The sequence below is a fragment of the Sceloporus occidentalis genome, unplaced genomic scaffold (genome assembly GCF_023333645.1).
Source record: "Sceloporus occidentalis isolate IW3139 unplaced genomic scaffold, rSceOcc1.0.p SCAF_107, whole genome shotgun sequence".
Taxonomy (NCBI): Eukaryota; Metazoa; Chordata; class Lepidosauria; order Squamata; family Phrynosomatidae; genus Sceloporus; species Sceloporus occidentalis.
The window spans coordinates 548,083-575,083 of record NW_028317087.1 but is presented as its reverse complement, the minus strand read 5'-3'; the positions used below and the strand labels follow the sequence as shown (position 1 = coordinate 575,083).

The 27,001-nt window shown below is 41.6% G+C and overlaps 1 protein-coding gene across 1 annotated transcript; it reads right to left on the bottom strand.

Moving 5' to 3' along the window:
• Nucleotides 1-13,378: 13,378 nt before the first annotated feature.
• Nucleotides 13,379-25,449, bottom strand: LOC149283235 (cysteine-rich hydrophobic domain-containing protein 2-like). Its single transcript, XM_089497807.1, has 6 exons — nucleotides 25,322-25,449; nucleotides 21,175-21,229; nucleotides 20,941-21,096; nucleotides 15,446-15,502; nucleotides 15,214-15,273; nucleotides 13,379-13,429 (listed from the first exon to the last, which is right to left on the bottom strand). The coding sequence occupies exons 1-6, from the start codon at nucleotides 25,447-25,449 to the stop codon at nucleotides 13,379-13,381; spliced, it is 507 nt and encodes a 168-aa protein (XP_089353933.1).
• Nucleotides 25,450-27,001: the final 1,552 nt, after the last annotated feature.

Below are 27,001 nucleotides of genomic sequence, written 5' to 3'. Positions count from 1 at the left end.
CGATTTTCATTATCGATTAGTTGTTGCAGCCCTAATATAGGTATAATGAAAGAAAATTCAAAGACTTGTCTGTGGATGATATTTCTGTTAGGGCAGTTAAGATGTAGAATGCACTGCCAGTTGATACTTTGAAAAAAGATACACAAGCATTCAGGGAATCTTGGATTGTCCTTGGAACATAGGTTATTTTTTTTTTATTATAAATATATACCGTATTGGCCCGATTATAGGCCGGGGTGTGGCCTATAATCGGGGTTTAGCACAGGGATGCGCAATTCGTATCGCCCAAAGCCCGGGACATTATTATTATTTTTTATTTATATAGCGCCAACAATTTACGTAGTGCATAATACAATACATATATTCAATGGGTCTGACAAGATGAGAATTAACATACTAAGACAAACCAATACATTAGGTGAACATGCAGTTCCGGGAGCTGGGCAGGGTTTTTTTTTTTCATTTATCCCTCCTGCAGGCAAGTGGCAGGGTGAGGATCCAGATCCCCCGCAGTGCTGCATGGGACCTGGATCCTCCTCTCTGGCAGCCGGTGGACGTCTGTGCGATGCAGACAACCCCCACTGCTGCTGGCACTTCCGCCAGGGCTTCTATGAAGGAGCGACGACGTTACATGACCTTCCGGTGCTCCACCATAGAAGCCCCAGTGGAAGTAACGGCCAGCAGCAGAGGTTGTCTGAGAGCGTCGCGCTGGAGGGGCCAGTATCCTCCTCTCTGGCAGCCAGTGAAAGTCTGTGCAATGCATGCAGACAACTTCCACTGTTGCCGGCACTTCCACTGGGGCTTCTATGCCGGCGCTCCGTCAGCATGGCGAGCAGCAGCAGAGGTTGTCTATGCGCATTGCGCAGATGTCCACCGGCTGCCCCACTAGACACCATGGAGTCTGGGGATGCATTGGTAAGTCGGGGGGCAGAGTGGCATATCTATAAGTAAAGTGCGTTATGAATTAAGGGGTGAGACCTTAAAATGGCTATTGGTTTTCCATATTTTCATTTGTATATAACACATGCTGACTGCATAATAGATACCAAAAATGTTAAAATACATATATGCCCGTTCACATAAACATAAAATGCTGTTTACTATTCCACTGTGTATTTTTTCTTTAAAAATAATTTTTTCTTTAACATAGCACCAAACTTTGAGGGTGTGGCCTATAATCGAGCCAATAGGGTATTTGTTTTTGAAGTTTCTTCTTTAAGATCAACAGATACTGGTACTTTAACCCCTTCAATCCCCTATAGACGTACCGGGACGTCCAAAAAACGCCCACTAAGAAACCCCTATGGAGGTACCGGTACGTCTAGCCCTTCGTGCAGCGTCGTGTTTGACAGCCTGGACTCCCCCCTGGCAGCAGAAGCCAGCGTCGCTGGCTTTTTGCTGCCCGATCTCTTGTAACATAGTAACATAGTAACATAGTTCATAAGGTTGAAAAAAGACCAAAGTCCATCAAGTTCAACCTATATACATATTGTGTCCCTACTGTGTTGATCCAGAGGAAGGCAAAAAAACCCTTATGAAGCAGATGCCAATTGCCCCATACCAGGGGGAAAATTCCTTCCCGACTCCAAATATGGCAATCAGAATAAATCCCTGGATCAACGTTCTGTCCCTATTAATCTAATATCCATAACTTGTAATATTATTGCTTTCAAGAAACACGTCCAGGCTCCTTTTGAACTCTTTTATTGAGTTTGCCATAACCACTTCCTCTGGCAGAGAGTTCCATAATCTCACCGCTCTTACTGTAAAGAACCCCCGTCTGTGCTGGTGTAGAAACCTTCTTTCCTCCAACCGTAGAGGATGTCCCCTTGTTATAGATACAGTCCTGGGTATAAATAGGTCCTGGGAGTGATCTCTGTAACGTCCCCTTATATATTTATACATAGTTATTAAATCCCCCCTAAGCCGTCTTTTTTCCAAACTAAATAACCCTAATTCTGATAATCTTTCTGGGTACTGTAGTCCTCCCATTCCCCTTATTACTCTGGTTGCCTGTCTTTGAACCCTCTCCAGCTCCACTATATCTTTCTTGTACACTGGTGCCCAGTACTGTACACAGTATTCCATGTGTGGTCTGACTAGTGACTTGTACAGTGGTAGAATTATTTCCTTGTCGTGGGCATCTATGCCCCTTTTGATGCACCCCATGATTTTATTTGCCTTAGCAGCAGCTGCCTGACACTGGTCGCTACAGGTAAATTTACTGTTAACTAAAACTCCTAAGTCCTTTTCCATGTCAGTCGTCCCCAGTGTTTTCCCATTTAATACATATTCCCAGCCTGGATTTTTCTTCCCCATGTGCATAACCTTACATTTATCTGTGTTGAACCTCATCTGCCACATCCCAGCCCAAGCCTCCAACCTATGCAGATCCATTTGTAATCGTGCACTGTCCTCTATTGTGTTAACCACGTTACAGAGCTTAGTATCGTCTGCAAAGATTGATACTTTACTATACAATCCCTCTACAAGGTCATTAATAAATATATTAAAAAGAATAGGACCCAAAACTGACCCCTGTGGTACCCCACTAGCAACAGTAACCCACTCAGAGTATGTACCATTAATAACCACCCTCTGTTTCCTATCACTGAGCCAGTTACTTACCCACATACACACATTCTCCCCCAGCCCAAGCATTCTCATTTTATGTACCAGCCTTTTATGTGGCACCGTATCAAATGCTTTGGAAAAATCAAGATATACGACATCCAGCGATTCACCCCGATCCAGTCTTGAGCTCACCTCCTCATAAAAGCTGATCAGGTTAGTTTGACAGGACCGATCCCTTGTAAACCCATGCTGATATGGAGTCATACACTTATTTTCATTGAGATACTCCAAAATAGCATCTCTTAGGAAACCCTCAAACAGTTTACACACAACAGAAGTTAAACTAACAGGCCTATAATTCCCCGGGTCACTTTTTGTCCCCTTTTTGAATATTGGCACAACATTTGCTATGCGCCAGTCCTGGGGAACAGACCCTGTCACTATAGAGTCCTTGAATATTAGAAATAGGGGTCTGTCTATTACATTACTTAACTCCCTTAGAACGCGGGGGTGAATGCCATCTGGACCTGGTGATTTGTCTATTTTGATTTTTTTTAGGCGGCACTGCACTTCTTCCTGGGTTAGACAGGCGACATGTACTGGGGCAGTTATCTCATCCTGCTGTATATTACCTGGCATTTCATTTTCCTCTGTGAATACAGCAGAGAAGAATATATTTAATAGATTAGCTTTTTCCTGATCCCCGTCTATAACTTCTCCCTCATTACTTTTTAAGGGGCCAACGCTTTCATTTTTAACCTTTTTACTATTTATATAGTTAAAGAACATTTTGGGGTTTGTCTTACTCTCTTTGGCAATGAGTCTTTCTGTCTCCACTTTTGCTGCTTTTATCTGATTTTTACATATTTTATTTTTTTTCCGATAGCTTTTTAGTGCTTCCTCACTGCCTTCCTGTTTTAGTAGCTTAAATGCCTTTTTTTGCCATTTATTACCCCCTTTACATTTTTATTTATCCACATTGGTTTTCTCTTGTTCCTGACTCTTTTATTCCCATACGGTATGTACCTTTCACAGTGAGAATTTAAGATATCCTTAAAAATCTCCCATTGAGTGTCTGTACTCTTGTTTTTGAGGACATTTTCCCAATTTACAATGTTAAGGGCTTCTCTTAGTTGATCAAACTTTGCCTTCCTAAAGTTCATAGTTCTTGTGGCTCCTCTAAGAGTTCCCTTATTGAAGGACAAGTTATAATGTATCATATTGTGATCACTATTTCCTAGATGCCCCCTGACCTGCACATTAGTTACTCTGTCAGGTCTGTTGGTTAATATTAAGTCCAGTAGGGCGCCCCCTCTGGTCGGGTCCTGTACCATTTGGGACAGATAATTATCCTTACTTATAGTCAGAAACCGGTTTCCTTTATGAGATTCACAGGTCTCTGTTTCCCAGTTTATGTCGGGATAGTTAAAGTCCCCCATAATAACCACCTCATTGTGATTTGCTGCCTTGTTTATTTGCTTTAATAATTGATCTTCTGCTGCTTCCATTATATTTGGTGGCTTATAGCAAACCCCGATCAGTATTTTATTATTTTTCTTTCCATATATTTCTACCCATAATGACTCCACATTATCATTTCCCTCACATATATTCTCCCGCAGTGTGGCCTTTAGGCTGGACTTTACATAAAGGCAAACTCCTCCCCCTTTTCATTTTTTTCGATCCTTCCTGAATAGACTATAACCCTGTATGTTAACCGCCCAGTCATAGCTATCATCCAACCATGTCTCTGTTATACCCACTATGTCATAGTTTTCTTCAGACATTATTAACTCCAGTTCGTCAGTTTTATTGGTCAGACTTCTGGCATTAGTAAGCATACAATTTAGAGGTGTATGGTTTTTTTCCCTATGAAGCCTATCCCTATTGACTATTCTAACCCCTCCCTCCGCTCCACCCCCAGGTACATTTATAAGCCCCAGCTTTCTATCTACACTATCTTCCCCTTCTATATTGTAGTTTCCCTCCCCCCCTTTACCTAGTTTAAACACTCCTCCACCCTTCTGGCCATCTTCTCCCCGAGCACAGCTGCACCCTCCCCATTGAGGTGCAGCCCGTCCCTACCGTAGAGCCTGTATCCGACAGAGAAGTCGGCCCAGTTCTCCATGAACCCAAACCCCTCCTTCCTACACCAGCTTCTGAGCCACTTGTTTAGCTCCCTAATCTCCCGCTGCCTCTCTGGTGTGGCACGTGGTACAGGTAATATTTCAGAAAATACTACCTTGGAGGTCCTTGCCTTAAGCTTGCTACCTAAGTCCCTGAAATCATTTTTAAGGACACTCCGCCTACCTCTCACTTTGTCATTGGTGCCAATGTGCACCATGACTGCTGGGTCTTCTCCAGCCCCCCCCAGTAATCTGTCAACCCGATCCGCGATGTGCCGAATGCGAGCGCCAGGCAGACAACACACTGTTCGGCGATCCCGGTCTTTGTGACAGATCGCCCTGTCTGTCCCCCTAATAATTGAGTCCCCCACTACCAGCACCTGTCTGGCCTGCCCTGCGCTCCTCCTTCCCTCCTTACTGGAGCAGACACCCCTCTGGTGGTCAGAGGCAGTGACTTGCTGCAGTACTGCTAACTCTGAACTAACATCCCCCTCATCTGCCAACCGGGCAAACTTGTTGGGGTGTGCTAGATCAGGACTAGCCTCCCTGGCGCTTTTCCCCCTACCCCGCCTTCTAACTGTAACCCAGCTAGCTGCCCGACTGTCCTGTACCTCCATCCCGCTATCCTCCCCCACCTCTACCCCCGAGAGAGCTTGCTCAGTGAGCAGCAGACTCCTCTCCAAGTTGTCAATAGATCTCAGTGTTGCCAGTTGCTCCTCTAGACTCAGGATTTGTGCTTCCAAATGAGCAACCCGCACACATCTCGCACAGCAATATTCACCCTCGAAGCGCTGATCAAGGATTGCATACATTGAGCAAGATGTACACCTGACCGCATTGTCAAACATGGAGGACATCTTGGCAATGGGGATAGCTCAAATAACTGGCAAAAACAGACAGTAAGGTACAATATATATATATATATATATATATATATATATATATAAATATATATATATAAATATATATATAAATATATGGAATCACAAGGATTTATACTTTACCCTCCTTCTTGCTTTTTAACTCCTTCTTTGCTTGTAACTCCTCACTTGTCACTTAGGAGATTCGCCCCAGCTCAGGATTCGCTTGTGTGTCCAAGCTAAATGCAACTGCAAAAGCCAAGCAGAACTCACAGAGACTTAATTACTTAATTAGCAACACACCTGAAATAGCCCTTACCCCTTTTTTTTTGCTTTTTTCAACAAAACTTTACACTGAACACAACACAAACAAACACAGTGCTCCCCCTTGCAATAGTAATGAATATACTCTCCTTCTTTGCTTGTAACTCCTCACTTAGAGATGTCACTTAGGAGATTCGCCCCAGCTCAGGATTCGCTTGTGTGTCCAAGCTAAATGCGCGAAGCCGGAAAACTGTTACAGATAGAAATGCCCGATCGCGCGATCGGGCTTTCCCTTCCAGCTGACGTCACCTGGAAGTTCACGGGAGGACAGGGTATCCCTGCAGGGTCTGTCTAGACCCTGCTGGGCTACCCGATCACTCCGATGAGGGAGCTGTAACAGTTACCGGCACGAATGACGGGCATTGTGAAAAAGCCCACTATACGATCATATTGGAGCACAGATCCCATAATATCCACCCCTGCTTTTTCCCAAATAATGCCCCGGAACAGGTACTTTGGGCTCCTAAAATTTTTACATTTTAGTGACAATTCCCAATGCCCCCTAGGGAGCACCCCCAATTTGACCGTTTATATAAATTGAGGCCCATTATTAATTATTTTTCAAGTAAATTCCCTGAAATTTATACCCCCGATAAAAATGTGGCTATAGACGAGTCCCTGGTCCTATTCAAGGGTAGACTGAACTTCAAACAGTATATCCCGTCCAAGCGCTCGAGGTACGGTGTAAAGTTATATAAACTTTGCGAGACTGGGTATACTGGGTCGGGATATACTGTTTCCCTCAGAATCTACGAAGCGAAGGACAGTCACCTTGATCCCCCTGGCTGCCCACAATCTGTGGGTACTAGTGGGAAGATAGTGTGGGACCTGCTGTCCCCCTATTTGAATAAGGGCTACCACCTCTGGGTGGATAACTTTTATACTAGCCCAGATTTGTTTCATTTTTTATTTTTACAGCAGACCCCGGCATGCGGCACTGTTAGGCCAACCCGCAAGGGTTATCTTAAAATTCTTACGTACCCAAAGCAGAGGCGCGGCACTACCAGTGCTCTGCGCAGTCAGGAGCTGTTGGCCCTCAGGTACACTGACAGGAAGGATGTGTATATCCTCTCCACTATACACAACGAGAAGGTGGTACCTGTCAGTGTACGTGGTCAAGGTGATGCTCAGGGGCTCAGTGCATCACCGATTACAACAAGAACATGGGGGGTGTAGATCTTTCTGACCAGTGTCTGCAGCCGTACCTGGTGCTGCGTAAGACCAAGACCTGGTACAAAAAGGTGGCCATTTTCCTCACCCAGGTTGCCATGTACAACACATATGTGTTGTACAAGAAATGTGCCACTAGGAAGATCTACACCTACCTAGAGTTCCAGCTCAAAATCCTGAGGGATATCCTCTTTGAGCAGCCAATCCCTCATGTGCAGGATGAGAATGTCCTGCGTCTTACCGGCAGGCATTTTCCTTCTGCAATCCCCACCACTGGTGCCAAACAGAAGCCTCAGAAAAGATGCAGAGTCTGTCACAAAAAGGGTATTAGGAAAGACTCCAGGTACCACTGCCCTTCTTGTCCCTCTTTGCCAGGACTCTGCATCGATGAGTGCTTCATGATCTACCACACCTAGGTAGATTATTAAATTTCATTTAAGCCCCATGCCTGCCTGCCTGCCTGCCCGCCCCTGGACTTAAGCCCCTTGCCTGCCTGCCGGCCAACCAGCCAGCCTTAAGCACCCTGACTGCCGCCGGACTTAAGCACCCTGCCGCCTGCCTGCCTGCCGCGGGACTGCCAGCCTTAAGCCCCCTGCCTGCCACCGGCCTTAAGTATCCTGCCTGCCGCCGGACTGCCAGCCTTAAGCCCCCTGCCTGCCAGACAGCCAGCCTTAAGCCCCCCTCCCCGCCGGCCTTAAGCCCCCTCGACTCGACTGGTGTGGAACCCTCGGCTGTCTACCCGGCGGCAGGCTCACGGGAGCCGGGGCCGGGAGCGGGGCCGGGAGCGGGGCCGGGGACTTGGGACTTGGAGCAGGTTGGACCGCCGGTGCGGCACCCTCGGCCGTCTACCCGGCGGCAGGTTCCCGGGAGCCAGGCCTGGGTCGGACCGCCGGTACGGCACCCGGGCTAGGCGAGTCCCGCTGGGGCCGAACGCGCGAGCCGGCTCCCGGCAACTTGAGCGGCTCCCCTAACAATCCGGCGGTGGGTGCCTGATGACCCTGGCGAACCGGGGCAGAGGGGGCACACCACCGGGAAAACCGAGATCGATGGAGCGAGTGTCGGATGCGGCAGGCAAATCCAACCTCATCGACTTCCAGGGTTTTCCAAGCAACTTGGCCTCCCAGAAACGGGGACTTAGAGCGACGGCGCGAGTCGGCCGCGAGCAACTTGTGCGGCCGGGAATGGGGACTTGATACCGGCGGCTCCATGCGGCTCGCGGCTGCCCCGGGCGGCTCGCGGCAGGTTCCCGGGAGCCGCGGCCTCGTCAACTTGGCCGGCCAGCAACCGGGACTTGGAGCAACAGCTCCAGCCAGACGCGAGCAACTTGTACGGCCGGGAACGGGGGAATATCCTCAGAAACACAGAAGTGTTGGTGAAAAAAGTGCACGAAATTAGAGCAATGGCTGACTTTGGCAGTGATTAGCGGCCAAATGGTTGCATGGAAATTGTCCAAATGCTCTTGATGAGATACTCTGGGTTGTCTGCTTTACAGAAATATATACTTTTATGGCAGTATTTATAATTAGGGGGGTGCTAAGCAGCCCCAAATGAAACATAGGTCTACTAAAGCAAAATGTGAAAATTTCACGTTTGGAATCTATAACGCGCATGGTCCCGTTTGTGCCCTGTAAAGTCCAGAAAACCACAAAAAAACTAGGCATGTGGGGTATTTCCGTAATCAGGAGAGGCGGCTGAACAATTTAGGATAGATTTCCCTGCCGTAACACATACCCTGTACAAAAATTCCTAAGAATACTACAAAATACTAAGATGCGTGACAGTGATTGGTGGCCAAATACCTGCATGTAGAATGCCCAAATACCCCTGATAGGATAGCCTGGATTGTCTGCTTTACAGAAATATATACCTTTGTGGGTTTTATTTGTTTCAAATTAGAGTTGCAGTCCCATCATACCTAATGTAAAAATTTAACGGCTTTGTATAAAGTAATGTACACCTTATAGTATGTTGCCTATATGTGCTGGGAAAATTTGGAAAATCTATATAAATTAGGTATTTCTGAAATCAGGACACCTAAATTGATAAATCTGGATGGAATTTTCTGTCTCTACCTAATTTTGTGAGGATTCAGAGGGAAAATGAAAAAAAAACTTCTAAATTTCTAATTCTAAATTTTCAGCTAATCATCCAACTATGGTATCAAAAGAAAGCTCTATCTCTCCTTGAAAAAACAATATATAGTTTATATGGGTGCACTATTCACAGGAAAAGATAATCATCGCTGAACCGACATAGCGCAAAAATGGCAAAATTGCTCCAGGCTTTGAGGTACCAAAAACCCCTGGGATTGAAGGGGTTAAAGGGTTGAACTTGGACTGGTTCTATTGCTAATAGAAACTACATGTTGGGCTGATCTGTGAGCGGTATCAAGCACATTCTATTATTTACAGATGGAATGGAACAGAGGACTAGTTTATTGGATTTAACCAGGTCACAGCAATACGATGGTCTAGACACACCACATTTTTATAAGCCTCAATTCAAGAGTATATGTTTATTTCAAATGCACTTTCTGGAGCTGTATCATCTGCACCTGGGGCCTCCTCAGAGCTTACAAACACATACTCTAGCTTACAAACAGCCAGCAGGGACTTTCTGCAGTACCAATTGTCTGTACATGCACTGTCTTTGAACCTAGGCTTAGAAAAATATATACAACTTTACATATTGAAACTTGTTAAAGGACAGTCTCTCATACAAGCTTTACTTCAATAGATTCCTTTTTGAAAATTATACTTTTTTACTGATTTCCCAGGCAGCACTGCTCTGCAAAGCACACTATGGCTAGGTATGGAAGTGATAAAAGGTTAATGTCTGAGACACAGGGCCTGCCAACTTCACCAAGCAACATGCCCCTTTACCCCCGAACAGCCTACCTGTGCCTTATTTGCCGCCAAATAACCAACAGCTAGTAACAGGATTCAAAAATTTGCTACAGAAATAATATTGTTATTAACATGTATATTGGTACATTAGTGGTAGAAAAAGACGACCGCACAATTATAGCAAGAATCCTTCCTCATGTAAACAAATTGCTTATTGTGTGTCTGGATGCCCATTTCGGACCAATTCTGCATAAAATCTTCAAAATATGACAAACACGGGGAAGGTTTTTTTTGAAAGCGTGTGTAGGCACAGAAGCAAGTGGACAATTGCTCTTCGGTAAGAAGGGTTAACAGGCAGCCGTATATGCGGTGGGTGGTCTGAGCACAGGAAGGCGCCCCCTTGCTGCTTGAAGTCTCTTGCTGCAGCTGGGAGGGGGGGTTGGGTTGGGTTAGCCCAATCCTTCATTACTCACTTGAGTGCCCATCTTTAGTTCTTTCAACTACCCACTTTATATCGGCTTCATTACACCACTGCTCCGTTTGTAATGTAAATGCCCAAACTCAGGGAAGTTTTTCTTTTGGCCTTGTCTGCGGAAGAATACTGAGAGGTATTCAAAACGTATTAACACAAATCAATAGCGGCAATGAAAGGAAAATCTCCTTAGCAACATAATCTTGATTGCAAAAGGAGAACAGAGCATTTAGCAGAACACTGGCCCGCATGAAATACGCAGCAGCCTGGAAGAATTTAACACAATACTTTTTATAATAAAAAAAAAAAAAAAAGGATATTTTGTACAGAAAAAGTAAAATGAGCTCACAATGAACAGTTACTTTTTTTCTCCCCTACAAAGTGCACAATTGGCGACATTAAATCTTTCGTGTGCTACTTTGCAAGGAACTATGATACAATGTAGCTTGGTAAAGTGAAATGACAATGTAGCACACATTATCTACCCTACAGCGGCTTGTCACAGGAGCAAGCGAGGGATTGAAGGAAATCGCATTAATCTGGACAATTAGTGAAAGTGAAAAGGGGGCTTTATAAATCTGTTATTTAACACAATCCCAATGAAATAAGAGGAACCATTTGAACCCGTATTTATTAAACTCCTGTGGCATTAATATCATAGCTTCTCCATTGGACTATTTTTTAAACATGACACCTGAGCCACAGAAGAACGTAGCTGTACCAACGCTATTGTGACTTTTAACCCCTTCAGGAGGAAGGCAGTTTTACACCTTAGGGCTTTCTTTTTAAACCATATAAACCTATATATCATTTAGTATGATGAAAATATAAAATTTTGTAAAGAAAACGTGAAATAAAACCCCAAAACATTCATATAGCTGTTCTGAATTTGGTTTGGTATGTTTTTGGGAACCTACTGAGCCAAAAAAGTTAGGAGCAGTATTTTTTTTTTTTTTTTTTAAGGACTTATATTTACTGTTTTAGGTCAGGTATACAGGTGATTCTCCCTTTTAATATCTGTATTTTTTTTTTGGGGGGGGGGGGTTACCAATCATTTAGAGATGTTTAGAGATAAACATGTGACATGCTAAATTAACTCAGCCCAGAGTAATCTTTTGGTGTATTATTACTACAAGCTTATTATTGACAGCCACAATAGACCATTATTACACTACACTAGACGCTGTCACTAGATGAGTTGTGCTGGACGAAAAGCAATAAACTCATCTTGAAGTGTAAACCCTAACAATTCCCCCCTGCATTAATAAACAGGAAGACTCTTGAGAAATCAGTGTTAATTTAGCGAAGTACCATTTAACGGTTACTAAAAACAATGCACTGCTTAGTGAATAAACCCACGACTCATAACACACCTACCTGTGTCCCAGAAGGATCAACTTTAGGAATTGGGCCAGAGAATGGATGCCTGTGCAACCAGCCCAAACTTTTACTGAAATGATTTTACATTTACCAAGCAAAGCTGTCTGATGCAAAAATGTAAAGTTTAGCAAAGCTAATTTTAAATTATAAAGCTTAAGCAAAGTTCTGACACACGGACACCGATAGCACAATTGAACACATAAGAAAATAGCCTAAAATATTTTAATTTCTATATTTTAATAGGATACAAGTGGGATGACTAAACTAGGCCAAGCATAATACAGCTACCACATATATGGACATTTGAGTATTTAAGATTTTTCCCTTGGGTTTCGGCCATAGTGCATACCATTGCCAGCATTGGTCATGCACACACACGGCATTTAGGGGGGTTAAACTATATTGAAAATCATACTTAGTATAAAACAAAAAGGCAGAGACACAAAAAACATTTTTTCAATAGAATTCATTTTCACCCACACCGTGTTAAGCTCTGGCCACACATCCTTCCACAAAAACAAAAAATCATAACGCCTGGAAATTAAAAAAGGTTTCCTATTTCCATGTCTGACATATACAATGTATCTCAAATGGTGGTTAAGAATAGTGCGTGTATATACACATACACACAGTTCTGTAGTGGTAATATATATGATTACCATAATAAACAGAGCAGCTGTATTTAAAATGCTATACAATATAACCTACAGTTTTAGAACTGAATTGTTTTTTTTCCTCTTTATAATATAGAAAGGTCCAGGTAACTTCAAGTTAAACAATAATGCAACAAACTATTCAAGACCAATCAGTACTAAAATATAAACAAACCAATGTACTGGTGACTTTATGTGCCACAATTAATGTGCATCTGACACCCATTTGAAGTTGATAATGTGCACAATGCTATGCAATGTAAACCTAGAAATTTGTGCACAAAAAGTCTACTATTCTATTGAGTATTTCTGTTTGGTTTCCCAGTGTGAGCGTGACATTGTGGTGGAAGAGTGGGAGATGATGTCCTTTAGACAGTAAAACATTCATGTTTGTGTAGTATCCTTAGTTAAAAAAAAAATACCAAAAAACTGAAACCGAGGAAATCCAGAGCAAATTAACGATAAAAACAAATTTGTGGTCCGAAGAGTCAATAAATGCCACAACATGCACATATTTCCAATGGGTATTCTAGGGTAACAAAGAATGTTTTAACTCCAGTAAATCCGCTGCAGAACCAGCTGACAGGAGAACACCTTCTTCCTCAAATAGATTTCTAATGGTGCAATGACATCTTGGTTTCCAAAACGTGAAGAAAACCCAGCTCTACAGGTGACAAGTCATTAAAGGAAATAAATAAAGCAAAGTAAAAAAAAACACAAAAACAACAACAAAGAACTCCGAGGACAAAAAAACAAACACAAAAAGAAATGATACAAGATAATACATAAGTAGAGCTGTATTGGTTGTCGTCAGAGGACAAAAAGGTAAAGGAGGGGAAAAAAGTTCCACAGAAAAAAAGCCACAGAATTCAGTAGAACCGTCATCGTCGTCTCACCACTGGGAAAGCATCGAGCAAGGCACCATTGGAAATATGAGATACTTGATTTAGTCCTTAGAAAGAAAAAGCCAATGCTAATCCGGTTGAAAAATCGGTGTCTTTGGTAAAAATTCTATCAAGATGACCTATTTAAAAAAAAAAAAAAAACAATCAGTTTTTGCCTAATCAATCACATCATTTGAACAAAAAGTGACATTTATTACCTAATTCAGCTCTGGAGAATCAAAAAAAAAAAGTGTAGAAATTTAAAGACAGAAGAAAGCCACTTACAAAGGGCAAATCAAACAAACACCATAGTAAGGCCTTTTTACTCTGCGTTCATTAAATGATGCCGCACAGTGGGTGTTTTAGAGCAATAAACAACAACACTCACAAAGTATGAAAAGAAGGACACAAACATATGGTTGAGAGGTCACTAAATCTGTTGATGTAAGCACTGGCTAATTATTAACCAACAACCTCAGTTATGCAGTTCATCACATTAGTATCACAAAACAAAAGGGGCCATTCCTTTGATAGCACCTTCACAATGGAAGTATGACTTACCGCTAATCACGCCCATTAAAGAACTAATTAATGATCAAGTGTCAAGGGCCTTGTTTACGGGTCACATTATGAATATGCCACTTTCTTTCAAAGCCAATCGATTGTAAAACAATCTCTCCTTACTTTGTGGTTCTGTAGATATTGGCAACATAGGCATCAGACACAATTATGCACATAACTGAACTTGAGGTTTGGAGGAAATTACCACAAAGGGTTAACAAAGTTAGGAAGATGATGCCCGTGAAACATTTTGAAAGCTACAGCACACAGGAATGCTAATTCCAAGCTCATTAATGAGATGCTATACATTTTATTGTAGCTTTATTTATTTACAACCAGTATGCCAATGTCCTATTAAGCAGCATATACAAGTAAAAACAGCTGCTTAAGTCACTAACAAAGTTGTAATTAAATCTAGTAGAAAACACACAACAAAAAAAAAAAAAAAAAAACACACACACACACACTAAGCATGGATTTATAATGCATCCCGCACATGTTACCAACCCAGAAACAAATCACGCAAAAGCCTTGCAACTTAATCAGCTTTGTGCCAGACACGCACAGATACCACCTGCAAGTATGGATTCTTAACTAGTACTTCCCAAGAGCGAGGTTTGACGTGCACTCGTATCCCTTCCATTAACAGAACTGGGGTCCTCCATCAAATTCTGAATTCCGAGAGTCAATCTTTATTTCATGGGCAGAGGTCATATATTTATTCAATATCTTTAATAGTTTCACCAGAGAATAGCTACTAAATTCATTCATGGAGTAGCAGTGTAGAGGACAGGAATTCTTATTTACTGCCATAGTAAACACAGTTTAACACCAGATAAAACCATTACCTATTCAAATAAACCTCATTAGCATTATACTAAAATACATAAAATAAGAAATACTAAAGACAATATTATTAATTACTCATTAAAAGTTAAACTTCTCGGATCATGGTATCGTTTGCCTATGAGAAGGGGCTAAAGTTATTTTACTGTTCTGTTAAATACACTGAAAATAAACTTGGATACGGGCCATTTAGTATAATGCTAATGAGGATTATGCTTTGTAAGAGAAAACATTTCACACCCCATCAATATACGGCGGGGCTATTTTATTTTAGCAATTAATTTATTATTTTTTTTTTTGTTCTCGGCGGGGCAAAGCCTTGCATTCAGGCCGTTCATAAATGTATAAATCAGGCCTATGCGTGAGCCTATGCATCTGGGAACCGTTGCAAATCCTTCCGCTCGGGTGATTAAGCTCATGACACATTCACTGATTAATAATCACCAAAAGAATAAGATCAGAAGCAAAATAAATGATCATTTAATAGAGAGGCTTACAAAACAGCCCTTTAACTTACATATTCCATCATGTTATTGGTTTCACATTTCCTTTTGCTCAGTCGCCAGTGCAAGCACAGCTGGAAGAAAGAAATCGCAAGAGAAGAAAAATGAGCTGGGTTTTATTGCTATACACACACACACATTAGGCCATTTATCCACCTTTCATATTTTTTGCCTAACAAAAGCATCTGTTTCCATACTGTGCAATTCAGACTTCCACACCACGAAGCTGCTCCCCGTGGTACTCACCTTGTGGTATAACCTATTGTTCTCCCATTCCAATAACTTCTCAATTGATCTTCGTGTCTGGAAGACAAATGGGGGAGAATTTTACTCTTGACTGGCTTAAGAAGAAGAAGAAGAAAAAAAAACCAAAAATCACTTTGCAACTGTTTTTTTTGCTAGCATTTAAAGCTACACGACAGCGATGAGTACAGGGTGGGCTGTGATTTTATCAAACCATTAGTGTTAAATAGTAACTAAAACGGCAATACCTTCACCCTCAGAATCGGAATGCACTAAACAAGTTAATGTAAAATAGCACCTAAATGTGCTTGTAATTGTTTACAGGCTAACAAGAAGGGTAACTGCTTAGACTAAACCCAACGTGTAAAATTATGTACATAACCAAGGATGGAGTAGACACTTCTTAACATTGAATGTCAGATGTTAAAGGAAAAAATATTTTCTTGTAGAGTACAAATAGTGATGTAGGTTAGCATTGGCAAAAGCCTGGCTTTATCTCATTTGATTCCAATAAACTTCCTTTTTCTGCAGACCAGGAGGCGGCCATTGCTGCCAGCCATACGGTAAGTTGGGTGAACTTCCTGTTCAAACATCACACTAAGCTCATTCTTTACGACAATGCCAAGTATGTCCCTTCATAGACTCCTTGGTCTTGGTATGCAGATGGCCGATTAAAGTTGATCCATTCTTTTGGGTTACACAGAGGCAGAATGATAAGTAGATTAGCTAAGACATTATGGATAGTTAAAAAAAAAAAACTGCCCATGCATTAGCCCCTTTAGCCAAACACCTCCTGGCATGTGATATACTTGCCACCAGTTGCTTGGCTCTTCTGCTGGCTTGAGGAACACTCATGGGAGGTATTTCAAAATTTTAACCCCTTAATGACAAAGCCCATACATGTACAGGCTCAAAATGCATTGTTTTCAATGGGTTTAGGGACCGCCTATTGTGCTTAAGGGGTTAATAGGAGTGCCTTGTTGCCACAGGTTAGCCGTTTCACACACTAATTTACCCCTTTTTTATTAGAGCAAAATCACAACCTAAACATAGTTATTCCATTGTGCTGAATTAATACATCAACTACACCAAGTATTTCATCAAATTTGGACTATAACATGCTGCTCTTTGTGAACTACCTTACAGAACAAAAATCTAGCAAGCTTAATTTTATTTGGAAAATGAGGAACAATTAAGCCTAAATAAAAAAAATCTGATTAATTTTCCTTCAGCCCTCAAGCCAGGATTTTGTGTTAGGCAATTATATAAAAACCATGGAAAAAAAAATAAGTAAAAAAGTCTTAATAGCGAATGTGCACTTTTATATGGAAGAATATCCAGAGTAAAATTATAAAGGTGCAATGAACAATTGTTGCACACTAAAGTTACCCGCTGAAATGCTAACGCTTCCAACAGACGGGTATTAACAGTAATTAACAGTATTAATGAGTCTTCTGCAGCTGTGATGGGGGTTTACACAAGAGCAACTTTAACTTGAAACCAAGTATATAAAAAAAACAAAAAAACAAAAAACACATTTACAATAAAATAAAAAAATAAAATAAAAAAAATAGGAGGGAGTTTAACTCCAGAGATGATCTTTATAAGACAAAGAACCAACAGAGAAGCCTAAGAAGGAGGAGGATAAATCACAGTGCCAGGTGTAAAGAGACAAGACAGCTGCAGGTGCAAAGTGACAACGCCGATTTTGGTCATCAAACAGAGCGCAGCTGCGAGATGAAAAATCCCCTTTAATGGAGCACTGGCAACAAAATCCCGAGACTTCAGAAATTATCAAGTTTAATGCCAAATGTTAATATACAATTAGCACGGCCAGAAATTTTCCATTAGAAAGTAACAAAAACATAACCAGCATGGTTACCAATTAAAATTCAATCGTAATGAATTAAGCACAGGACTCCGAGGCTGCCTTGGAATAGTCTGTTAGGGCACTTTCCTTAAAATGGTAATTTGTCACCTTCTAGATTTATAAGATCCATTTTAGAAATGCGATCTTTTCTTCAACCCCCCCCCCTTCACATTTCTTGAAAGTGAAACAGTGGCCTTGCACACAAAGATCAGCAGCCCTTACTTGTATTTTTGTAAAGATAGTCTTTTGAGAGCTGCTAGCCCTTTTGAATGAAAATAGGCCAGCAGTTATGGTCACACTTTGTGTTAATTTAGTTGCCAGTCAGCTCCAAACCAAAAGAAAATAAGGCCATGGAGTGTAATTAACATTCAGTTCAGTCGTTTTGTCCCTCGTCTAGCCCCTAGCTTTGTTCATATTGCCGAATGAATGCTGAAGGCTGTAGGGAAATAGATTTGAATCTAATCGCACCATGAAAAGAACATGATCTAACTGCTTTCAGCCCTCCGTAAATCTGTACTAGGTCTTTAGCACAATGCTACTTCCAATTTGGAAAGCACTGGACGTCTCGCCAATGACTTTGTGAAGGAAGGGAGGAAAAAAAAATACAGGGAAGAAGAAAAAAAGAAAAAAGAAAGAAAGACACGGAGCAGACATAAAAATTCCAATAGTTGTTTAAGCATTAAGAGTTCATTTGCATCACAGCCAACCTGAAAAGGGCTGACCTCTCAAACTGCCTCTCAAGCCTATGAAGATGTAGCCTTGACAAGCGCATATTGACAGAGCTCATTGACTCTGAAAGACGGCTCTATCAATGGAAAAAAGGAAAAAAGGAAAAAAGAACAGCAATAGGTTTCACTCGGAGCAGCCATCTACCCAGCCAGCGGCTGTCTACTCAATGACACTGAATAAGAAATAAAAAAATCTAAACTATATATGTCTGTGCTGCCCGATTCAAAATGGGTATAGAAAACAAATGCATTCATTGGTTTGGTATTTTTTACATCTAGATGGCATGTGGAAAATGATAAAACTTGAATTCCTATCACCACTAGTGTTGTCGTAAATAGTGTTCTAACATGGTTAGAAATGCTAGCTATTCAGGACAAAAACATATAGCATACGTTGCAAAAGAAAAACAAAAGCCTGTTGACAAAACTTTAGGCCCTAAAATGATCTTGTACGGAAGAACTTAATTCGGCTAATTTGGCGACGAGGACTAAACGGAAACCAGTAATTCTCAAACTTTCTGCTTTAGAAGTTGAAGGTTGGGAGCTTGAGATCAGACAACAGGGCAGTCCGCATTTCATCTTTCTTTGCCATGACAGGTGAAATAAAAAGGCCGCGCACGTGCAGCCTAATTAATCACCACGTTTGACATGGTGCTGATCTCCATCAAAAGGCAAACGAGCGCAAATAAACCCAAATGGGATGCTAGACTAGAGAACAGTAGTTGTGTATTTTATAATGAAGACAAATCCACAATAGTTCTTGTAATATTTAGTTATTTATACTTACACGCTTAAAATTTAATGGCTTTATCACGATGAAAGAAAAACGTATCCTGCAAATGCACCATTTTCCACGATAACTGAATCTAAAAACCCACCATATGTTAAGAATTATTTACCAATTTATATAATGCTAACAACTTACGCAGCGCAGTACAATGGCTGAGGAGGAGATAAGTGCATCATATATGTGAAATTACATGTACAAACGGTGGGAGGAGTGCCTTGCGCAAATGAGCTTACACTCTAATTTATTCATATAGACATGAAAACGAGTATCACCAGCATAGTTAAGCTTGGCACTCTTTCCAAATACAGTACTTCTATGTAAAATGCCGTATAGTATAAAATAGCATTCCCAACATTATTTCTGTTCCAAAACCTTCCAAAGACCGAGCTATTTAAGTGTTCTCAGCGCTCAACAAGTGATTCTCCTTATCAGGGAAATCAAAGGCTGCCATTAGACCAAGCAAACTACTGTCCTTGGTGCTATTCTGCTCCCTGAGAGACAGGGTATCATGAATTTAGTCTAAAATCAAGTGCTAAAGATGAACTGACATTTCATCTAATGAATTTAACCCTTTAAGGTTTCAATCATATAATGAACATGGCTTTCAATAATAACGAAATGCAAAAGTTATTTGAAAATAAAACGTTCTTAAAAAATGCTGTTATTCGGTCTGAAGGTTGGCAAAAGTTGTGATATTGTACAAAAATCAGTGAAGCGATAAAGATGTTATTGTGTTTGAACGCCTGGATAGAGACAATGAACCTTGAGCATCAGAAGATTAGACGGAAGGACGTTTTTATGTTACTGAGAGTGTGGTACATAAATAGAGAAGGGGTAGTGCATGCATGGCAGTGGCATAAAGCTATACTGCATCTAAGACAAGACCAAGGACAGCACTATATACTCTACATTCATGCTTCCAATTTACTCTCCCCTAGTTTCCCTTAGAAATGCATCGCAGTGATGGTGACGGCCGGGGGTTGGCCAGCCTACAGTGTTGGGATTGCAGAGTTCTTATTATGATATAAAATTTAACACATACAGAAAAATGTATGAAGAGAAAAAGTTGCAATGTAATAAGCTCTGGCATGGTCCCAACTCTGTATACAACATTCTTAACATTTTCAATAAACTGGTTTATTTAGAAACCACACAGGGACAACGCAAGTGTATACATTTTTATTTTTTTTAATGACGCAAGACTTGTTCCCGGCAATGGCCGGTAGCACCAGAAAGACTACGTATGCCAAAGTAACCTATTCTTGAGGAGACTTGTCAGCCAGTACTTTTACCCCAATCATCCTAACATAACGCATTACACATCGTCCACACTATCATGGAAAGAACCGAGACACACTTACCATATGAACAACAAATCACTCACACAATGTATATTATGGCTGTAACTTTAAGCAACCCGGTGATTATCTTTTTACATTACAGACATTTAATCAAATGTTTATAATACTAAACAGTTCAAACAAAACTGCATTCATTTTATTTATACCCTAATTTTAGGGTATTATAGATGCTTTGCCTGGGAGAAGACATCAACATTTCCTAGGCACTTTCTACATTAAATAATACAAAAAGGAGAAGTAAAGGAAAGTGACTTCATTACGTCTAAGTTTAAAGGGGTACTACGATTTTTTTCTTTTTATCATTACCCGTAAAAGATTTAAAAATATGTTGAAAAGAATATGGTGCCGTTTTCGGTTCTTAAAAGAATTCTACTTTTTGTACAATATATGCATCCTCCTGAAAACGTTAAATGGTTTGTAAGTGTTCCAGCTCTGTCACCTTATCTAATAGTTTTGTTAGCCTCAGTACTGTATTTTATCTTTAGGGAGAAAACAAAACCCAAAACCAAAAGCAGTGCCAAACCAATACAGCAGCGAAAAGTAAAGGACATGAAAAAACATACTTTGTTTACAATCTGTAAAATAACCCAAATTTCCTTTCTAGCTATAGCACGAAATGTAACACTGTTTAGTGAGCATCACAATCCTTCAAGGAAGAAATTAACAGGAGCAGCCTATTACCTTGCAAAAGACAAATAAACTGGCCTGAACGTGCGGTTTAGACAAAAAGTAATTAAAATGACACTTACTCTTTTGCTGAGACATACAACCGGCCACATGCTGCAGCCCAATGTACAGCAGCAGCAGAGACAGCCACACAATAACCAGCGGACATTAATCGGAAGGTTCTTCTTAAGACAACCGTTCACTCTGTTAATGCTGGATTTAAATTCCTCTGGTGCAACCTGCGAGTAAACAACATGCATGTTACTAACAGAAAACCATACATTCATGGATAGAACGTGATGCAATCAGACACATACCTTTCCAGTTAAAGACGACGGAAACTCTGCTTCAAATTTGTTGCTCAGACCAAACCTAAGAGGAAAAAAAAGAGTTAATTGTACTAGGGCTGCAACTAACGATTATTTTCATAACCGATTAGTTGGCCGATTATTTTTTAGATTAATCGGATTAAAAAAATTCAAATTTTCATTAATTTAAAATAATTTAATAAAGTAACGTAAGATATAAGAAACAAACTGCAGAATAAAAAACCTGATAACAATGCATTTCTTGTTTTTATTTCCCAACCTCCCCCCCCCCCAGTTATGCATATTTGAGCCCAGGCTTGCCACACTGCCCTCCCCAGGCTTGCCACACTGCCCTCCCCAGGCTTGCCACACTGCCCTCCCCAGGCTTGCCACACTGCCCTCCCCAGGCTTGCCACACTGCCCTCCCCAGGCTTGCCACACTGCCCTCCCCAGGCTTGCCACACTGCCCTCCCCACATATGCCTTATATAGCCTATATGCCTTATACCCCCAGATATGTCACTCCGTCCTCCTCAGGTATGCCGTATACCCCCCTGATATGCCATAGTGCCCTCATAGGATTTGCAGACTCGTTCACAGACACAATACTTTTATAAATAAGTACTGGGTTAATCTTCACTGCCCCCAGGATTTAGATTCCCCTCAGTTTGCCCCCCTTTACCTCTAACTGCACCTTAAGTTAACTTTATTTAATAACAACTGCCCCTAAATTAACCCTAAACACCCCATCAACCACAACTGCCCCTAAATTAACCCTAAACACCCCATTAACTATAACAGCCCTTAAATTAACCCTAAACACCCCATCAACCCCAACTGCCCCTAAATTAACCCTAAACACCCCATTAACTATAACAGCCCTTAAATTAACCCTAAACACCCCATCAACCACAATTAACCCTAAACACCCCACTAACTATAACTGCCCCTAAATTAACCCTAAACACCCCACTAACTATAAATGCCCCTAAATTAACCCTAAACACCCCACTAACTATAACTGCCCCTAAATTAACCCTAAACACCCCATTTACTATAACTGCCCCTAACTTTCAGCAGCCCAAATATACATTTTATACTCACCAGTGAGTTCTTGAGCCATGTTGATGGTATCGGAAATGGGCGGGGCCTATCGGCACATTGGCCCCGCCCCTTTCTCCCTGTCTGCAGTCACTGCCAATTGGCCCCGCCCCTTTCTCACTGTCCCTCCTTGCAGCCAATCGGCAGTGACTGCAGGGAGGGACTGGAAAAAGGAAGAGGGTGGGCCAATCAGCGGTGACTGCAGGGAGGAACTGTAAGTAGGAGCTGCTGCTGTGAGTCAGACACTAAACGAGGGATATTTGCTCTGAAAAAACCCTCATTTTATAATCGATAAAAATCGATTCAACTAATCGATAATGAAATTCGTTGGCAAAGATTTTCATTATCAATTATTATCGATTTTATCTATTAGTTGTTGCAGCCCTAAATTGTACCAACATCTTAAATCCTAACATGAAAACACACCCAGCACGAAATCTGTCCCTCACAGAGTCATATTTAGGACTTTACCCCAGAACCATGTTTAATACATATCTGTCATGGCCTCCAAACTGTAGAAGTCTCCGTTTTAAGGATTTGCCAAGAAGACTTATAATAGATCCAAACTCAAACTTCATGGGACGTCAAACATCAATAATTGAAACCATTTGCCAGCTGGGTGTCAAAGTGCAGAACACTATACAGCTAAGCTAATAGAGAAGCTCCTTGGGACTGCACCTTCAGCCCTGCAAAGCTCTGTATTTCCAAGGGCGGGTATTTGCTGATGGATCTATGGTTACTATCCATACATTATCCTTCACTGCCCTGTTCACAAAACAGTGCCTAAAGTTATAAAAGTCCTGGCAGCTTGATGCAGGGATCTGCCCGATCTTGGTCAAAAACATGAAGAACTGAAAGCCTATCTACAGATACCAAGTCAAACCACAGACATGTACCGCTGGCCTGCATGCAATCGGGCTATTCACTAAAGGAGGAGTATGGCAGAAGAGTTGAACGTTTCAATACCCTGACTTAATTAGACCTCATACAGGCCCAGCTCAGCCTTCCAGCAGAAGAAGCTTACTGGGGTTTGCCCTTCATAATGCATAGGGACGTAATTGTGATGAAATGGCACCCTCTCCTATAAAATTGTCTATTTAACGAAGGCCTAATTGAGCATTTAATTTATCCATTTGCTATTCTTTACACAGCTGTGTGGATTTCACAACACACACAAACATCCTCTATTCTACCCACTCCTGACGATTAAACATATAAAGCTCTTTATATAGGACTGCATAGCATCTATTCACTGAGAGATGAATTGGCCTGGTTTCAACGCCAAGGGAATAACTCCCGCCAGGTAACAATCCAACTATTAACATATCGATTATTCCAGAAGATGAACCCAACGTGACCGAAGACATGTCATGTTATCCCAGCTCAAGCCCCCAAAAACACCTCCAATACTTCAAAAGACTTTAACCAAGGCATCACAAAACAGCTTGCCCAACATTACAATAATGTATTATTTCCTAAAGCGGACCACAAGTTTGTGACCATCTGCAAACCACTATTAGTTAACTTCTAAAAGCATGTCTCCCCTGGAGTCTTCGGAGTTCCATACTTTGGACAGCTGCATGTATGGCTGGAATCAGGAACTGGAAGCCGACAATTTCCATGAGGCCAACTGGCAACCGAAATACTTACGAGCAGAAGGCACCACATACGACGGAACTCAACAGCTTCTTCCCAAAACTCTACAAACTGTACATTGAAATGGGTTTTGTTTTATTTTACCCACATACCATCTCGCAAACCCAGCAGATATATTGCGTGATGCCTTACTATTCGCTGTCCATGGGCACAGCAAACGGTTTAACAGCCAGTACGTTACCTTATTTCAGAAAATGTTATCATGAAATGTGCTACAGGTCTAAGCTAACCCTTCTCCTTTTTATCCTAACTATTAAAAAAGTAAGAATGACTAGGGGCCAAACACAGCCTGTGCCTGTTCTGCTTTATCACTGTTTTTTTAGTCATGCAGGCATCGTTGACTTAGGGCTGCTGGCGGACGCACCTTACTTATCAAGCCGACGATAAACTCTCCTGCTGATATTAGTAAGAATTCCATACCTATGACCATCGTTCAGGTAAATTTCAATCCTCTGTTCTTACTGTACATACGTAACATGGCCCATCTCATACACAAGCGGTGGTTATAGCCACAAAACCAAGTGTTTCTGACATTGAAAGTTGGGGATTGTATTGGACATATTGTAGTGTCAATGATGAAATGTCCAATATATGACATCTAGTATACTCCCACCATTAAAAACTCAACTACACTTTTAGCACAACCATTATGGGAAAGCATTTTGCATTTTTTATACCCTTGGAAGGGGAAGCATCCCCAGAGTCCAACATATAATAGAATCATGACTACCTGACGTTGCCCATCCAATACATTGGTATCCTGTACTTGCCCATCCAATACTTGCCTCCATTCTGCCCCTCCCAAGAATAAATCAAAGCAAACCCTGGTATTCTAATCATCGTTCAGCAACCACATGGCATTTGTCGGTGAATCCTCAACGGTATGTAAGGACACAACACACAGAGGCATATCGCCCAGCATTACAGATGGGCAAAGCGTGACACCATTATTAAAGGGGTGTGGTTAGAGGCATGTTATGGGCGGGGCAATACCAAGACTTTTTATGACTGCTAGTTATTTGCATAACCGATTAAACCATTTCGAAGAATAATGTATTTTATTTATCGCATAATTTATAATCGCACTTCCACATCATTCTAGTTTTTAGAATTGCAGAACACCGAAATATACTAATACCCAGGTAATAGAGAAAAGGGACATATGGGGAAGGGACTGTCCTGCCTGAAGAGAGACACTTGGGATATGCAGAGGAGGCATTACCGGGCCAGGTCACAGATTATGGCACTATATGGAATGATGATCCAGATCTTCACTCTTCCTATGACCCCATTCAACCCCCTTACTAGCCCGACGCATTCTCCCTGCCTTAAAACACAATCTCCAGACACCCCTCCCCCAAGCACGGCAATAACAATCCACTTTCCGGCTATCGCCTTACACTGTAACATGTCCGCATCCTCGCACTACCACCGGGTCCGGTGAATATTTCAGAAGCTGCTCCTCCAGCGCCCGCTCTTCATCTTCGTCCTCTTCCTCCTCCTCGTAAATCTCATCAAAATCCGCCATCCTAGAAGCTAGCTAAAAAAAAAAAAAAAAAGTGAAGAAATAAACGAATCTACTTCCTTCACTCTCTCCCCGGTACCGTTACCAGGAAGAGGAGGCCGCCATGCCCAGCGTCATGACGAGAAACATTACTTGCGTCAGCACGTTCCATTGACGCACAGGATTACATAGTTCATGACGGGGTTTGCAAAATAGAGTTCTAAACGGAGATTTGTTTAGTCTACGAATGTATGGCACAGTGCTAAACGCGCATAGTAGACGACAAGATTAAACGTTGAGACATGTTGCAAGTATCCTACAATATGGCGTCTGTATTTGTGTTTTGTATCTCTTGTATAGAACGTTGTTGTGAGCAGGATGTAGTTTTTTTTCGATCCTTTAAACTTTATTTGTTTGCAATGTGGCTAACAGTTTCACGGAACATTGGCAAGTGGCAACGCAACGACTGTGCTGAAAGACGAGCTTCAGTGAGCTTCTCCTGGTAGAATAAACTGCATAGTTAAATCTTTCGAGTGACCTTTAAAACGTACTCCATCATGCACAATGCATTGTTCAGGGCTGGCACAGCAAGAAAGGCTTTTAGGGATTGGTGTTTATATGAGTGATCACATTGCCTTTTTTTCTAGACCCCTTTCTGGCATGTTGATCAGCACTTGTAAAGGGCTGCCCTGCAGCATGTGTGGTGCATAAGCACATAATGGAAACAATTACTTAATTATAGCGTCATCCAAGTTATTGCCAGGCTGCACTTACCATTTACTGGTCAGCATCCAGTAAAACTCAATATCTGGGAACTCTGTGTGTAAAGCACAGCTCCCCGGGGTCTCTGGGACAATGTTTTATTTCCCCAGGTTGGGGAGTAGTGTTTGAACATGCCTACTCCCTGCCCATATGCCTTCCCATTCCCCATCCGCTAAGGGCTGTCTGGAGCTAGCCCTTCCCCCGTCACTCCAACAGAAGAGGAAGCGCTATGATAAAAGTTTCTATTGCTGTAACTATATTTTTGGATAACACTATGCAATAGGCAAACAGGACATAAAAAGCAGTGCTGCACACAACAAATTGTACCAAAGCTCTTCTCCCACTACCTGATTTACTGAAGACACCTCATAGGACTTCCCATTGAGAAACATAACCGCCATGTAAAAAAATCTAAAAATTCTGTGAATAAAATGTAAAATCTGTCCCAACTGTTGTTATCTCCCTGCAAAGACCATTTCATTTCTTCTCCCAATTAAGCTCCATGCACATAGTTGAATATTGGTGACTAACCACCAACCAAGTGCTGAAGCCAACATGACACCATCAACACATCTCCTCCCACCCCAGTAACATGCCTCTTCTTGGTGCATATGCAATGGATGTATTGATGGCCATTGGCATTGTAAAATGTTCTACAGATCAAACGTTTACTTCAGAAGACCTGGCTCACAATTCAAGCAGCCAGGCCTGCTACATCTACATTGTACCTATAGGGGTGGTCATAAAGCCACCATCAATGATGGTCTAGTGGAGTACTGGGTGAGCAGGGCCCTTATTGGTAACAATCTCTGTT